The sequence below is a fragment of the Lonchura striata genome, chromosome 13 (assembly GCF_046129695.1).
Source record: "Lonchura striata isolate bLonStr1 chromosome 13, bLonStr1.mat, whole genome shotgun sequence".
Taxonomy (NCBI): Eukaryota; Metazoa; Chordata; class Aves; order Passeriformes; family Estrildidae; genus Lonchura; species Lonchura striata.
In genome coordinates this window covers 8821154-8838539 of record NC_134615.1, presented here as the reverse complement: position 1 = coordinate 8838539, position 17386 = coordinate 8821154, and the positions used below count along the sequence as shown (strand labels likewise).

The 17386-nt window shown below is 43.6% G+C and overlaps 1 protein-coding gene across 19 annotated transcripts in view; it reads left to right on the top strand.

The window, feature by feature from the left end:
• ZNF536 (zinc finger protein 536) overlaps positions 1-17386 on the top strand; it is a 361158-nt gene that overhangs the window by 241752 nt on the left and 102020 nt on the right. Inside the window, exon 9 of one of the 19 annotated variants that reach the window (XM_021540779.3) lies at positions 3973-6123. The exons of 17 other annotated variants lie outside the window; for them this stretch is intronic. In XM_021540779.3, the coding sequence (XP_021396454.1) occupies positions 3973-3977 (5 nt within the window). In that variant the 3' untranslated portion in view covers positions 3978-6123. Of the gene's footprint in view, positions 1-3968; positions 6124-17386 lie in introns of those variants that run through there. One more of the 19 variants, XM_021540772.3, reaches the window with a different exon arrangement.

Below are 17386 nucleotides of genomic sequence, written 5' to 3'. Positions count from 1 at the left end.
GGAATGTGTCTACCTGTGTTGAAAGATTTTATTTTTTCTTTCTTTTATTTTCTTTCCCTCTTTTTTTTTTTTTTAATTATAATTTTCTGGTTTGGTTCAAAGGCATACATGCAGTACTTGCCCTTGACCATTTCACTATTCTAACTAGCAGTTGTGTAAATTGTGATTTGCCTAATTTAGAGTATGCCTCCAGGTAATTAAAATAACACTCTAAACAAATAAAAACACCTTTTACCCTTTCTAGTCTCTGATTTACAAAACTGCAGTTTTACTCCTTCATATCACACACCTCATATTTATAAGAATTAAAGTTAAATCTATTTGGAACAAATGAGATTGAGGATTTTGTTTTTATTATTTACCTCCTATTTTGTCAGCATAGTGTTTGTTTGGAAGAGATTTTAGAGCGTAAATCCTTTGAAAAACAGTATCACTTTAAAAAGCAGAGTCAGCAAAGGACACAAAAACTTCAGTAATGTTCATTTCACTTAACCTTCAAACTAATCAGAAAACTCATTGTCAGAGCTGAACATACATAATAAAATGTATTCAAGTTAAAAAAAAAAAAAAAGAAAAAGAAAGGAAAACATTATCAACAGTTTTCAAGCCTGACGATTTAAAATGAACCCCTCAATCTGCAAGCACTTAAGAGTGGTTCCCCTGGTTAACCTAAGGTTGGGGGAGCTTTGACTTTACTGGCAGTGTCGATGCCCAAAGCCCTCTCCAGGCCCCTCCCTGCTTTGTTTTGTGTATTAGTTGATCTGATAAAAAAAAGTCTGATACCTACACACAGTATCCTTAGAGCATTGTGACTTCACAATATTGCCATTATCTGCCCATATCTGTCATTTAACCAATATCTGCCCAAGTATCCATGTGGCCTTACTTGTAAACTTCTGTGTCTCAGTGAATTAAGGAGCAATTTAGGTAGTTGGAAATATTTCCAGATTCCTCAAAATCAGCATTTATATTATTGAAAAGAGTTAATAGTTTATTTAATTTGCAGCAGGTAAAATCCTACTTGGATTTTTTTCCATTTGTGGAGTAAAATCACTTAACAATAAAGAAAAAAAATACAACAGAGAAATTACTGTCTAAACAAAGAAATTAAAAAAAAATAGAAAACTAAGATTAGCTGCTTTCTGCAAAATATCTTTATACTTTCTCATAGGCATAAGATTTTTAAAACAACAACAGGAAAAAACCCTCTAATATTATTATTGAAATGAGGTCATGTTACTTCCATTAGTTTTTTGTTTCATCTTCCAATCAATTCAACAGACATTTTATGATAGCTTGGGTTTATATGATTTTAAAGACCATATCCCTTTCACAAGCTCTGCCCAGTGATAATGGATTTGACTTGAAGTATGAAGGAAAAAAGAGAAACAACAGAAGCTTCTCTGTTCTAATTTTTAAGCCATTTTTTAATCGAAAATGCAGTGGGAGTCCTTCTGTCTCCCCCCTCCAAAAATAGCTTTTTAAAATTCTTTTCTGTCATTCTATTGGTGCTTGTAGAACATAAGTATAACGGTTGATTATTTAAATACATTATTTCTTTTTTCTCAATATCATCCACAGAAAAGTGGATGAGTATGAACAAACCCCATGTCAGTAGCTCTTTTTTTTTTTGTTTGATTGGCTTGGACACCACCCACTTGAAAGTAGTGGTTTTGGGGGGAGTTTTCATTTTCTCAGTGACATTTTATACTGTGAAATCACACTCCATCTGTGCATGTTAGTGTGGGGAGTCCCACCTGATGTTTCTGCACTTGCAGATTAGCAATCAGGAGCACCCTGTTCATTTGTTAGCCTTCCTTCCTTTCCTCCTGCACGAAGCCCATGACCAAAGTCGTGGTTCTCTTTGTCTATCCCACTGCCTGGGAGATGAGAAAACTTGAGACACACATCCAGCATCTGATTTCAGGCCATGATTCTTATGTTCCTTTTGTGTTTGGGGAGACTCCATGCATTTGTGTTTCTTTTTACAGCCAGTGGTGTGTGTGTTGTTGACATCAAGAGAAAACATTGATGCATTTGATAACAGTCCTTGCACACTCAGAGAGAAAGGCACAGTGCTCTTTCCATAGTCAGAATACAGAGGAAATAAAATTGAAATAAAATATTTCAGCTTCAGTAAGTTGAGATTGCTTCTTTGGCTGGCCATGCTAATTGAGTTGAATTTCTGGCTGCAATCAGAAATTCAGCAATCCATGTGGATAATTTTTAGATGGCAGATTTTACCCTAAGATAGTAGGTTAGCTTTTAAGCAAAAATCTTGGCACAAAAATAGTTTTGCTTCTAGAGGAGAATGCCACCAACTCACATTGTTGTTTCAGAAAGTGGCTGCATGTGTGGAAGCAGTCCTCAGTTTCCCTGTCATGGAGAATGAGAGAGACTGATGATGTACACATAATTCATTTATGCTCCTATCATGCTTCAGGCTGCAGAGATGAAAGACACAATTAGGAAAGAACCATAATTACTGCATAATAAAGAAATTTTCATGTCAAAATGCTACTGAGAAAAAATCACGAATTTTTTGTCATATTTCTCCTTATACAGCAGAATGAACAGAAAGAAAAAAAAGGGCATTGTTAATTTTAGAGTTACTCCTGAACTGTACTTGGTTTTGGAGTCTCAGGTGATTCTACCTAGGAGTGGATCTTGTTAATGTTGCTGGCACTCAGTTCCTAAGAAGATGATAGGTCTTTCCTTGCTGATTGGCAGCAAGTAGCCTAATGGGAAGGGCAGACCCAAGGTCCATGGCTTGGGAGCTGTTTTGAGCATCTGTGTACTCTGCTTTCACAGCCCTTGCTGATTTGACAAGCTAAGCTTGGAGGTTCTAGATCTATTTTGTACTTACGTTTTGAAAGATCTGTTTTCCTTTCCATTTACGCTCTTTTTTTCTACTTGTCTTCCCACATACATGTAGTTGCATCACAATAATGTTCTACCTTCTGTTCCAATACCTTAATTTACTTGTGATTTGTGCACAAGGCCATTTATTACAAGACCCTATCCCTTCTCTCTCTCCTGCCCTTTAAATTTCTCTGCTTTGTGACCAAGATAGTAAAATTTCCCTACTTGCATTTGCTACTTGTGAAGTACTTAGGCTTTCAAAGGAGAACTGATGAGCTACAGAACCACTGGCCAGATATAGTCCTGGGTGTTAGCTGGCTGCTTAATGGGTTAGTGCTATTCAATCCACACTTAATGATGTCCAAAAGTATTAGTTCCATGTTGTCTCTAAATCTAATTTGCTTCCATTCATGCTTGCTTTCCTCTGCAATTAGTGCTGTTTTCTCCTGCACAGGCTCCACCCCATTATCACTTTCAGTGTATGAAAACAGGGCAGGGCCCCACTGATGCATGGGAGCAGTTTTGGAGTTCTGATCCTGCAAAAGGCTGAGCACTTTCAGTTTCCTTTGCAGCAGAAATCTTTCAGCATTGCACAGAATTATTAAAATGTTCAGCATTGTAACTTTCTGAAATACCTTCCAAATGTGGAACTGCAGCGCAGACAAGAGGGCTGGGCAAGGGGAAGATCAATTGTGGCAGATTATTACAGCTTTATTGTCACATAATTATAGTGCTCTACCCCAATGTTTAAATAGTGAATTTAGTTATTGTAAATTGCTTATTGCCACAGGTGTCAAAACCAGAAAGATCATAATGCTAACCCCGTCAGAGCTACCACCAACACATAAAACGCGGAAAAAGATTTTTAATTATTTGCGATGGCTTCACCTGAATCCTTATTGCAGAACTTTTAAATTAAAAAATCTGTATTAAAAAGCAAAAGGCCTGATATATCCAAGCTCTAGGACAGCTCTGAGGCAATGGAAGGTCATCCTACTGCAGCAAATTGTAGTACTGCCCATTTACAATATCATGTAACACACTTAAGGAATGCTTTGTCCTGATCTGCAGTTGGAGGAGTAACCAGAATATTCTTTTCTTTCAAGGCAGAATGAAATGATATGGAAGTTTTACAGCAGGATTTTCTTTACCCCATTATTGTGCTTTTGAAGAGATTTCTTAGTTCCAGTTAGGAGGTCCAAGGCCAGCTTTCAGAGTACAAACTGTTCCTCTGAACAGGAGATCAGCACCTCGGCCCCCGCCTGGGTTTCAGACACACTTCTGGATGTCACAGTGCCATTTGCATGGCAATATCAAACCAAACTCATATGGCTTGCTTCCTTTTTTTAATTAACTGGGAATGCCAGTGATCCAGCGAAGTTTGTGTTGCTGGATAAAAGGGCTGGTCTGTGAATAGCATTGTATTTGCCAAATGGTTCGCTAGTCATTTCAGTACAAACAAATGGATGGTGTCTGTAAGTCTGCAAACACTGTTGACATTTAGCCTTGTTTATGTTACTTTCCTTTTGCTGCATATTTTTGGCTAGAAGAGATACTGTCTGAATCAACATTGACTTCCTAAGCAGAAGCTAAGGGCCCAGTCTTGCATCCCTCATTCCTGATGAGTAACACTACTTACAAGACTAAGGATTGCAGAATCAGGTCCTATGTTTATTTGACTTTAAATTTCATTGCTATTTTCATGTACTTTAATTTGATTGTGTTTTGTTGTATCAGAAATCGGTCAGGTGACAAGTTCGGTATCACCATTTTGTTTACTGTTGAAAACTTTTAGTTCTTACCATTCTTCATACTGTGGTGTGACATTCCCATTCCATTTATGTTTCTGGAAATTAACCCCTAAAAGATCTGATACAGCTAAGTGCTGAGTACCTCCTATTCCCACAGAGACTGGAGGCATTCAGTCCCTCCTAGCACCACATCTGAAAGGGGGATTGTGTTTGCAAAAGGAGGCCTTGGTATGCGCCTTGATTTCAGACATCAGTGGCCAGCCGCACCAAGGCAAATCCCTAGCACAGAAAGGCTTTTCTTTTCTTTGCAGAGACAAAATAATGATGTAAGCTTAGAGCTGTATGATTTTTTGCTCTAAGTTTCATCTCCCAAACAATATATTCTTATTGTTTTTGTCATATCCAGGTCAAATTTAAATTATAATTTAGGATTAGGCAGAGGCATAGAGATGTTTCCAGGTCTTTCCAAAATGAGACAATGCTCTGGTTTGTGTTTTGGTTCAGGAATACACATTCTTGTGTCTGAGGTATAGTATTTCCTATAACTACTCATAAACATGAGCAATTTAGACATTCTTGTAAGTCAAAACTAAGTGTACGATTAATACCTATTATGAGGCCAATTTTAAACAATTAATTTGACAGCAATTATAATTTTATGTTACAGGCTTTCAGGAATAAATAACCAAATTCATCTTTGTAATCTAAGGAACCTAGGATATCTTTATGCAGAGATGATCTTGTTATGCACAGTATTGCATATCTGGAATTTCTGAGTTTTGCTCCCACCTATCTAGATGCCTGTAGTGCCAGGGATAAATAATTACCTGAGGCTTATTAATTGTATCAGCAAAGAAAAAAATATATACCTTAAGTGTAAGCATTAATATATGTATACACAATACATCCACAATATATAACAAACCATCATAATAGTACAAAAATAGAGGTCCTGAATATGTTCTGTTATTTATGTGTTTGGCAAGCTTAGGGAATGGACTTTAGTATGAGTGAAAATTCTCTTAACATTTTTAAGGTTATTTATTGTCATTTCTATTTGAGTTTTTAATGGTCCTGTATTTTGTAATGCTTTAGCAGGAACAAATACTGTAGTTATCTTTTTTCATATTCTTTAAGCAATATTTCTAGCTTAATATATTGTGCCAGGTTTTCCAATATTAACCAAGAAAGACAGTAAAATTCAATGAACAGGACTCTGACATCCACAATTTAAAACCTGTGATTGAAGTGAAATGTGTAAACTTCTAGTGGGTTATCATGTGCTTTGGAATAGAGTATTGTTGGAAGTAATTAGAAAATATATTACGGTTTCCTGGTAATGAAGGTATGTAAGTTTTAATAATTGTTGCTTTCTGAATAAGTGTCAAACTATATCTTTAAATGTATATGGAGTTACAAGTTAGGTCACTTCTGAATGGAATGTAAAACAATACTAAAATGCTTCAATAACTTATCTCAGTGTTGCTAATAAAAAAAAAGCTGTTAACCATTAGTGCAGTTTTGAGTCATTTTGTTGATTAATTCAAGAAAACTCTGAGAAACTGTTGTATCTTTTGGTAGACCAAAGACCACTCATGCAATCCACAGTTGTTTGATGCTTTGAGAGAAAAACTCTACATAGCTTCTTGTTGGCCTTGTGAATGATATTTATTAAAAATCCCATCTTTTAAGCATTAGAACGGTGCCATATATGGTTAGGCAGGTATATTAGGGGGGGCAGTAGACTTGTTTCCTCTGTCACAGAAAGTAACTTGGGCATGTGGGAGCTGTTTCTCCTCTGTCACCATTAAAATCCAGTAGAAATTTTTGTGGATGGCGCTGGGTCGAAAATGAGCAGTGTGGGTGGATTAAGTGTGTAAATATCAGTGCTGGGGTGCTCGGCCAGGGTGAGCCAAATACAGGATTCTAATGCTGCAGCTGGAAATGCAGACTTAGTGAGTGATGGGTGTGCAAGGCCTGTCCCAGTGGAGAAATACAATGATCATACAGAAAGAGTGATCCTTCTTGGGTAATCCTGCCCAGCCTTTCTGAAGTCACAGCTCAAATCCTGTTCACTTTGGTTTCCCGTGGGAAGAATGTGCGAGGAGCATCCTGAGAACAGCCCCCCTCCCCAGGGCCACGTAGGATTCTCCTGAGGCAAAGCAAGCATAGGAGAGCAAGCAGCCAGCCTTGCCAGTGCCAGTAGCACCACCCAGGTCCATGGTAAGTGCTTCCAGGATGGGGTCCCTGACAGGTGGCCCACTGTCCGGAGCACCGCTGAGCATCCAGTGGGAGCTAAAGGAAAACATGGCTGGGGCTCCCGGTGTCACGTCTTCATTAATGCTCTCCCTTCTGAATAGCATATTGGTACTTTTTATTTATTCCACAAAAACACCATGAGTCAGGACCTGACATTTTAGTGTTCTGTGTCATACTGAGAAAAATCTGTGGTTCAGCAGTAGGACAATTATATTATTTTGGAAGGGCTAGAAATAATACAGCATTTGTGAGACAACTGTAACATTTATCCAGACTCAGTGTGACATTGTTCTTCCTTTTATTTGGAGAGCACTTCCAAAAAAGTATCAACTAGGAGCACAGAAAAAAAAAAAAAAAAAAAAAAAAACAACCAAGAAAAAGTGGCAATTATGAATCCATTTAACCCCCATTGGGTATAATCTCATTTTGTATAGTACCATTGGCTGTTCCATGCCTAAACTTCTATGCAGTGAGCTGTGAATATAGTCCTTATTGTCCTGTGGGCAATATGACTAAGGAAAAAATATCTCTGTATTACAATGGATCATTTGTCTGAATGGCATAACCTAAGGTCCATAACATCAAATCTAAAGTTGTAATTATACAGCTGCAGTCACACCACTCAAGTGAAGGCTGTGTCAGCACTTGTATTATATAAGGAATCCTGTTTTCAAGGGTTGATGAGTCATTTGCAAAAAACATTTATCACTAAACAATTGTTCTGATTGTTCTGAAGCAACATCTAGGTATAGGCCTTTCCCCATGGTCATATCTTCTGCAGTATGCCATGGTGTACTTTGTTAGTGAGTGTATCTTTTTTGAGCTTGAAAGTTACCTAGAAAGTTTGCAGATTTATGCAGTCTGATTATTGTAAGAACATCAAGTGGGAAAAAACCCAGGGTGGCCAAGGTCTCCACTAACAAGGATTGTAACAGGTGAAATTTGTCTTTCTCAGAAATTATAAAATTTCAGGGAATTTTATATCAGTTTGTCATCCCTGATTTTGCTTCAATTTCTTAGGTCTGAATGCTTCCTTAGAAGACCTGGTCACAATTTTGGTTTTTGAGCTGTCTTGAAATCGAGCCTCTCAAGCTCACAGTAACTGTCACTGCCACTTGAAGCAGCCTCTCATTTGCTGGCGAGGAGCAGACAAGAAAGAGGTTTATTTACAGCAGCACCACAGAGGTGAACCGGGAGCACTCCGCACCCCTCCCACACGAATATCAAAGGATTACATTTAGGATTGAGACCAAATACTGGGATCAAGACCAGATACTGGAAACCACAGCGATTTTCCTACTATGTGAGATTTCTAGATAGGTCTAGTGGGTGTGAGTGATTTCAGCTGAGAGAGGCTCCTGTCCAGAGCAGTGCCATTTACAAACAGGTGTCCCTGAAGCCACCCCCACGTCAGGCACTTGCACCCAGGCTGCCTCGCCCGCCCCATTGTCCGCGGGGCGAGACGAAGGCCAGCCAGTTCCTTTAAGCCGATCTCCTCTGATCCGGGACGTCTGTAGCGCCGTTCCCTGCATAGAACAGCCATTGTTCAGCTGCAGAGCAACAGTGGGGTAGAAAATAGCATGCCATGCTGGGGATCAGAGAGGGAATTGTTCCTTAATTATCTCTTACTGAAGGAAAAACCCAAGGCATATCCCGATATGTGGCATGACTCCGTCAGAACACGAGTCTTTTAAAAATGATTTGGGGAGGAGGGGAATCCCATTCAGAAGCTGGCAATCCTCACTTCTCCTGCAGATCTACCTGTGATTCACTCACTGACCATGGAAAGAAATAAGTTTTCCGCTTTGGATTCTACATTACAAAATGGAAAATAATAGTATTTATCTCCCTGGTAGGAGTGCTGTGAGGATAAATGAATTAATTAATGTTTGTAAAGCACTTTGAAGATGAAGAACATTATATAAGTCCTCAGTGTACAAATGCTTCCTTCTCTAACATAACTACAGTAAGCTATGAAAACTTCCTGCTGAAAATAAACACACATTGCAAATAGGGGTTGGGTGTGTACATGGCTGCGGTGCCCCAGCGGTGTGGGTGAGCCTGACTTCCCGAGCAGCCCAAGAACCCATCACCAAAACCTCTCTTACTCCTGCCCGTGCCCAGCAATAGTGCTCAGGACTCTCTGCAGCAGCTGTGGCATGCTTTGACCATAATATCTTTTCACCAAATCCATGAATTTTTACCTCAGGCCTCTTTGGGGTGCCAGCTGGACCGAGCTGGCAGGTTTTGGCCATCACCACATCACACCAGCCCCAGCCACGGCAGGCGATGGCTCAGCAGTGTCTGCTGGACTGCTCCCTCCCACCCACTGCTGCACCTCTTTGTCAGGGCTGAGGTCCTGCCACACTGTCTGCCACAGTTTTCCCCTCATGTTCAGGGCCGGTGTGACTGGTCCCCATGGGGCTCAGAAGGTCCCAGTCTGGTGGCTGAATTGGCTCTTGTGTGGTTTTTTTATTGAATGTCAACGATTTCAGTCTGCAACTTGGAAGTTAAAATTTTTCTTGCCTATTATTCAATGTCTCCATCCTGTGTTAGTCCTTGCTCCTTTATTTATTTATTTATTTATTTTTAAAAATCAAACCAGGAACTGTGTTTGACCCCAAAATTCTCACATGAATAACAAGGCAAATTAGGAGGATGCAGGGAAGAAAAACCAACACTTCAGCCATATAGAAATGGGACACTTATCAAGAGAGACAAATAAGAAAAGGTTTGTGCATTGAGATGAACAGGTTAAAGATGAAATTCAGAATTTCTTTGGGGGTCTCCTCAATTCACAGCTGCCACACAGATCAATTTGAGAACCTTAGAAAAAGGCCACTTTAGCCCTGATTGTGTCTCGTTTCAATTTTCCCTTTGCACACCTAACCGTGTTCCAGTCTGTGTGCTTGGTTCTATTTTAAATCCTTTCAGATTATGCTTGTTAACCTATTGCTGGCTCAGCCTGCCAGCTGGAGTGCAGAGCAGAGCAGTGTGCTGTTCCTGGGGGCTGGAGAGCCCCCGCCCTGCTCCCCACCACCAGCAGCTGAGGGCTCTGCTCTCCCTGCTGGGAGTTTGAAGAGGGTGACAGCTTTTACCCAGCAAAATTTGCTGCCATGCCATGTTCATCCAGATGCCAAACACATCAAGACACATCACGGGCACAACCAGACATCCCCAAGCCCTGGCCAGCTCCAACAAGCACCCAGCGGTGCCGCTGGGTTTTCCATCCCCTGACAGGAGAACTGTTTAATAATGGGAGGGCTTGTGGGTATATTCACTAATCATTATATAACTGTACATTGGGGTGAAAAAGAAGAAAACAAACCAGAAAAGCTTTCCCAAAGGATAGAGGTGGGAATCCCATTAACATGACGGCTCCCTCTTTAGTTGCCAAAATGATTGACAGCAGGATAAGGTCAGAAGATGAAAACCAAGCCATGGGGGACAGAGCAGGGAGAGGAGGGGGCAAATCAGTTGAATAAAAAACTGAGTGTCAGTGCTGGGGAAGGAGAAAACTGACACTCCCACTAGAAAAATCCTCACCCTCTGGTCCCCTACTGTTTGTTTGGGGAAAATGCTGCAGCTTAATCAGAATTATTTACAAGATAATGGTCCATTGTTTGTAGTAAGACAGATGCTGTCTGTGGGAATTTGGTGGTTTATGCTCTATGCATTACAGTGCCATTGCTGTGTGCAGATGGGATCACAGTGGTATTGTTGTTATCCACTTTTTGGAAATTTGGAGGATCCTTACTGTGAAAGGAGGATCCTTAAAGAGAAAAAAGAAAGAGTTTTCTCAGGCCCAGAGCTGGGATTTCTCTTAAGGTAGAACTGTGCTCGTACATGTGTGGGAGAAGAGGATAAAGTGGAAGCCTTTTGCTTGAGACTTGCAGCATGAGGGATCCTTGGGCTGAAAGTACTTGGTGGTGGCAGACATCAATTCAACAGCTGGATGGAGGGAGGGATGGATCCTGTGTGTGTTTCCAAAGGCGAGGAGATACATCCTGGTGGGATATGTCTGTGCTCCCTCCTTTGCTGGGGGCTGGTAGCTTGCTTAGGAGGTGGTGTGAGAGGTACACGAACCTGACTGTGTGGAAGTCAGGCTGGCCCGGGCAGTGATCATCCTCTGGCTGTGTGACTGCAGCCATGGTGTTCCCTGCCATCCTCCCCGTGCTGCAAGCTAAACACTGAGCACCTCTGTTCACCAGAAGACTTCTCCCTGATGATCTACGGGTGAGGCTGCAGGAAAGGAAAGCTAAATTTCTGCTGGATTACTACTGGAATCAAAAGCCCCAAACTCCTAAAGAGAGAAGTCTATATTTATTTAGATGATCAAATGCAAGTTTTTATTTTTCTTTTACATTTTCCAGCAGGAAATATATTTCTAAAGGCAACCCCTTCTGGCCCAAGTAGAAAGCTCAGTGTGGAGGGCTAGAGCCTGGCAAAGGGGACAGGCTATGATGTGCAGGTTGGCGACCCTCTGCCATGAACTGCTGCCCACAAGAGGAATAGGGAGCTCAGTGAGGTCCATGGAGATGGCTGCTCAGCCAGCATTTCCATGTCACCAGCTGCCTGGGTCTGTCCCAGCAAAGCGTGGGGGACAGCAGCACCCGCAGCCCTTTCCCACAACCCTGGGACAGGGACAAGGAGCACGCCTTGCAGAGCTCTGCTCTCAGCAGCAACCCTGCCATGCCTTTGCTGCCTGGCCCACAGGAGCCTGGGAGATGAGAAGATCCTCCTCAGGTCCCGGCACGTTGGAGGCAGGTGCAGGATGAGGGGGTGGAGGGTGCCTGGGCGGGGGTGGGTGTGTGTGTGTGTGTGTGTGTGTGTGTGTGCCTGAGCTTCCTCTCTCAAAAATCTGCTTTTAGTGTGCAATAGCTCACATATTACCTCGGCAGAGATCCGTGTGCACCAAAGGCAACCAAGAGACGACAAATCAACAGAAGGGCTCCAGAGGGGATTTTGAGCATCCACGTCTGGTATCCCAAGATCCATTAGCTTGCAGGTAAAATGGAAAACTATGACCATCTCTTTTGTATGCAAGATAATTAAGCTTGTCTTTCCATCACTGCAAAATACCTGAGTTTCCCTGGAGAAAGCAGAGGGCCTGAGAGTGGGGAATGAGACAGTAAAGGGCAAAGAATGGCTGACTCACAGTTTTTGGGTCTGTGCAGCTGGAAATGGGCTTCCAACATTAGCATGTTCCCCTTTGGATGGGCTTTTCTTGAAATGGGTGGTGGGAGATAAAAACTCCTGAATCCTCCCTTCCATCTGGGCTCAGTGTGCAGCCAGGGATGGAGCTGAAAGCATCAGATCATGAGTAGAAACCACTTTGCCCAAGAAAAGGGATCTCCTCTGACTTTTGTGAGTTTCCCAAGAATACCCTTGAAGGGTTAGATTGGCATGGGAGATTGCAATTCCTGATTGCATTTTTTCCTAAGTATCTCCAGTGAGATCTGTACTGGAAACTCTTAAGTTCTTTTTCTCCAAGTCAGCATTTATTTGCAGAATCCTAATTTTGTATTTCCTGACATTTAAACTTTTCAGCCTAATGTTCTAATAAGGATTCTGTCTGTCCATCTAAATAAAGCTTCGTTCTAATGAGGACACCATCCATCTCCTGAGATGGAGCCATAACGACTTCCAGCCTCAGTGTAATTTTAGCTAGGCTCCCTTCCCCACCCCCTTCTCCCCACAGACCTTTGTTTGGGGTGAAAATTATCTGTTTTGGGATGAAGTTGTGCAGAATTTCATTTTGGGTCAAGTGACTGAGCTATTGTGTGAGCCTCTGCTTTCTCTCTGAAAAGGGGGATTTTGCTCACTCCCCGTTGTATGTTCAGTGCCTGCTTATTTGCAATTTCTGTTCATAAGACTGTGGGTTTTCATGCCAACGATTTTCTGTTTGAGTTGTTGGAGTAGGGAGGTTGTGGGAGCATGCCAGTGTCAAAGGTTGTCACTTGAATGATAATTAATAACATTATCAGACTGATTATGTGTTTAGATGTCCAGAATCAGGAGTGAATTGAACTTGTTAAATTTAATTCCTACCTCCGAATGACTGGGATATTGGCGTGCTCACCAGTCTTGCGTTTGCATAAAGGACAAAACTGGGAATTTGAAAGGCGATGACTAATGAGAATTGCTGAAATTCTGGGCTTTTGGAGCCCACAGGGCTTCTCCTACAGCACCATCGCTGTGCGAGAGTTCGCTAGGCAGGAGCAGGCACAGAGTGGGGACAGGACGGGATTTATAGACCCCGGTTTCACCGTGCCAGTTGTTGACTGAAGCACCAAGTCATTTGAGATTGGAGATTATGTCTTTTAAGGTTCAGAAGAGCCATTTCACATGCAACTGATTACCTCTGTCAGAGGCAGGAGAGCCAGGTCCCACCTCGGTGGGTGGGATCTGAACTCATGCTTTCAGAGGTCAATAACAGGGTTTTTAGACCTTAGTGCTTCTCAGCCCCTTATAGCCAGACCTTTTCTGTTAAAACTGTTTAAACTGCAAACCACTAATAAAAGGATCATATGTGTTTCCCACTGAACAGGTTCTTTAAGGCTATTATGATAATTAAAAACATATGGTGCCTATCCAAGTCAGAGGAAAACCACAGATGTACAAATTAGGTGTTATATAAGGTTTTTCTATTTTGCCCTTTCAAAAATGACAAGTCAAAGAAGTATAAGGAGATAAAGATTATATTTTTCTGGAGATGGTAGGTAGGCATTTTGGATTTTTAATCATGAAATATGTAAACCACCTTTCTTATACATAATCAGAGTAAACTCTTTCTAATAAGCAGGAAGAACAAAACATAGTAGCATACGACTGCAGTATTTATGGAAGGAATAAGGAAACACTTTGTTTCATACAAGTTATTGGAGACCAAGAAACCTTTTGCATTTTTTATGATGTTTCCCTGCACAGACATGGAGGATTATATTTATTAAATATTGAATTATATTGAAATTGGATTGATGCAGCCAAAGAAGGACATTTCTTTGTATTCCATTTTTTCTCCTTTTAAAAAAGGGAAATGTACTCATATTGATTGCAGTACAAGTAGTCATTTGTTTTAATTTAAAAATATAGGATTGATTTTGAGAAGGTGATAAATACTGCTAATAAAAAAATTCAAAATGGGGATTTATAATGATTCTCTGTTAAGTCAATGGTTTAAAGGGGCTAACTCATAATAAAAGTAGAGACGTGCTGAAATATCCATAGCTAATGGATTATTTGCCATTTGCAAGTGCTGCAAACTTTCCTTGGTTTGCTGGGTCCTGCTACAAAAAAGTAAAATTTATATCATCTAATGCTCCTCGCTCCTTGCTTTGTCTTTCTCATGCTAAAAATGGGCAGCTGAGGGTCTAGCAAGCAGCTGCAGGGCCTGCTCCTGATGGGGATGTGCACAGGTACCCCATAGAGAGCCCAGAGCCAGGTGTGGCTGTAACCATGGGGCTGGGCTATTCCAGAGGGAGCATGGTGTGGCTGTGGCCATGGGCTCAGGTATTCCAGAGAGAGCCCAGAGTCAGGTGTGACTGTAGCCATGGGCTCAGGTATTCCAGAGAGGAGCCAGAGCCAGGTGTGGCTGTAACCATGGGGCTCAGGTATTCCAGAGAGAGCTCAGAGCCAGGTGTGACTGTAGCCATGGGGCTCAGGTATTCCAGAGAGAGCTCAGAGCCAGGTGTGACTGTAGCCATGGGGCTCAGGTATTCCAGAGAGAGCTCAGAGCCAGGTGTGGCTGTAACCATGGGCTCAGGTATTCCAGAGAGGAGCCAGAGCCAAGTGTGGCTGTAACCATGGGGCTCAGGTATTCCAGAGGGAGCGTGGCATGGCTGTAGCCATGGGGCTCAGGTATCCCAGAGGGAGCCCAGAGCCAGGGGTGGCTGTAGGCATGGGGCTTGGCTATCCCAGAGAGAGTGTGGCGTGGCTGTGGCCATGGGGTTCAGGTATTCCAGAGGGAGCGCGGCTGTGGCCGTGGGCTGGGCAGTCCCAGAGAGGAGCCAGAGCCAGGTGTGGCTGTGGCCATGGGGCTGGGTTATCCCGGAGGATCGCGGCTGTGCCCTGGGGCTCGGTTATCCCGGAGGATCGCGGCTGTGCCCTGGGGCTGGGTTATCCCACAGGATCGCGGCCGTGCCCTGGGGCTCGGTTATCCCGGAGGATCGCGGCTGTGCCCTGGGGCTCGGTTATCCCGGAGGATCGCGGCTCTGCCCTGGGGCTCAGTTATCCCGGAGGATCGCGGCCGTGCCCCGGGGCTGGGTTATCCCACAGGATCGCGGCCGTGCCCTGGGGCTGGGTTATCCCACAGGATCGCGGCCGTGCCCTGGGGCTCGGTTATCCCGGAGGATCGCGGCTGTGCCCTGGGGCTGGGTTATCCCACAGGATCGCGGCTCTGCCCTGGGGCTCAGTTATCCCGGAGGATCGCGGCTGTGCCCTGGGGCTGGGTTATCCCACAGGATCGCGGCTCTGGCCCTGGGGCTCGGTTATCCCACAGGATCGCGGCCGTGCCCTGGGGCTCGGTTATCCCGGAGGATCGCGGCCGTGCCCTGGGGCTGGGTTATCCCGGAGGATCGCGGCCGTGCCCCGGGGCTGGGTTATCCCACAGGATCGCGGCTGTGCCCTGGGGCTCGGTTATCCCGGAGGATCGCGGCCGTGCCCTGGGGCTGGGTTATCCCGGAGGATCGCGGCCGTGCCCCGGGGCTGGGCCTTGCCGGCCGTGCCCCGCGCGTTCCCCTCCGCCCCGCCGCGCTCCCGCCTTGCGGCGCCGGGCCGGGCGGGGCTGGGCAGCGCCGGCGGCTCTGACCCTGTGGCCCGGAGCGCCGGCGGCTCTGACCCGTGCCCGTGGCCCGGGGCGCTCCGTGCCCAGCACCTGCCCGGCTCCTCGCCGTGCCCCCGGCCGCACAGACCCTGCTCTTGCCCGTGTCCCTGCGCGGATCGGGTCGCGGGCAGCCCGCTGCTGTCGCGGGGCTCAGAGCGCAGCCGGGCCGGGGATGGAGGACGCCCCTTCCTGCGGCTGCCAGGGCCCGGAGAGCGCGCTGCCCACGGCTGCGCTTGTCTGTGTCCCCGGCGGGGAGAGCTCCCCCGGCAGCCCCGAGCCCGCGGCGCCCCGTGTCCCCAGCGCTGACAGCCCGGGCAGGCTGCCTGCCTCTGCACCCCCAGCTGCAGCTCACTTTGCGGACCCCTCGCTCTGTTCCCCGGTGCTTTGTTCTGTCACTTAGCAAAAAGTAGGCATTTTTTTTTTTCCATTCTTTTTTTTCCTCCCAAATAAACTTTTAGAAGAGTGAAAATACAAATCTGAGGAAATAAGAGCTGGAGAAGACTGATGCTAACACTTTAGGTTTGCAGGAGTGATGGCTGAGCAGGCATTTCTGAACAGTCTTTTCTTTTCTTGAGTGAGTGATAGCAAACTCAGTGTTATTTCGCATGTAGGTATTACCATTTTAACTTTTACTGAGGTAAAATAACACCTTGTCACTCAGTGCAAATACCAATCACAAAATGAATTAATTGTAATAACTGTTGTCAACAGAACAAAAGACTTGTTGCTTTCCTAAGCAGATTTCAGTGCCACTGATAACTATATACAGAGGTTCCCTTTGGGCTTATTCAGTGCATGTAGTCAGAACATAATTTCATCTGTCTTTCTCTGTACTTTGTTGTAAAAGTCTCAGAAACTGAGTTAAAAACCTGTATTTTTTACATATTGCTAAGCATACATTTTTCAATCCTTATGATTTTTTTTTTCTCACAGAATCCCTAAACATTTTTACTAGTTAATTAACACTTCTTTTGTGGCAATTTATTAAAGAATTAACATGTTTATAACAGTCTGCAGAATCTGTTGGTTCACCTTATGGTGTGATGGACAGTTATGTTGAGAGAAAATATGGGCAGCTGTTTTGCTACACAAAATAAATTTTTGCCAATGTTACTTCTTCAGCCAGTTGTCTTTATCCAAGATGAACACCTCTATCCTAACAAATGGGGAAAGTTTCCTTTGAAAATGGGGGAAGAGAGAAAAAATTAGTCAAGAAAAGCAGAATTCTTCATGCTTGTGCTAACCATAAATTTATTCAAGCAAAGTTTTGGACTGGGGGGGGGGGGAAACTAATTAACTAGTTTCACAAAGGAGTCTCAGTACAGCAGGAATTAGTGCCAATATGCTATACTCATTTCACATGGCTATTTAGCTTAATAATCAAAAACACTATGCCATATCCTCTACATTATACTGCAAATGCTATGTATTTTCTTAAAGAAACATACATTAATATTGCAGCCTGGGATAGTCAGACATCGCTGACTGACATGGAACAGTCAGGCTGCCAATGGAACAGACACTTATTAGAAACTGACCCACACAACAGTTAGAGATCCATTTTACATCCTTATTTAACAGAATGTGTATTTTAGATTGCTTCCCCCCTCTTCCCTTTCAAAATATAGCAACAGGCTTCAGTGCTTCCTGCCCTCCTTGGGAGCAGAATCACAAACTAATAGAAAATACA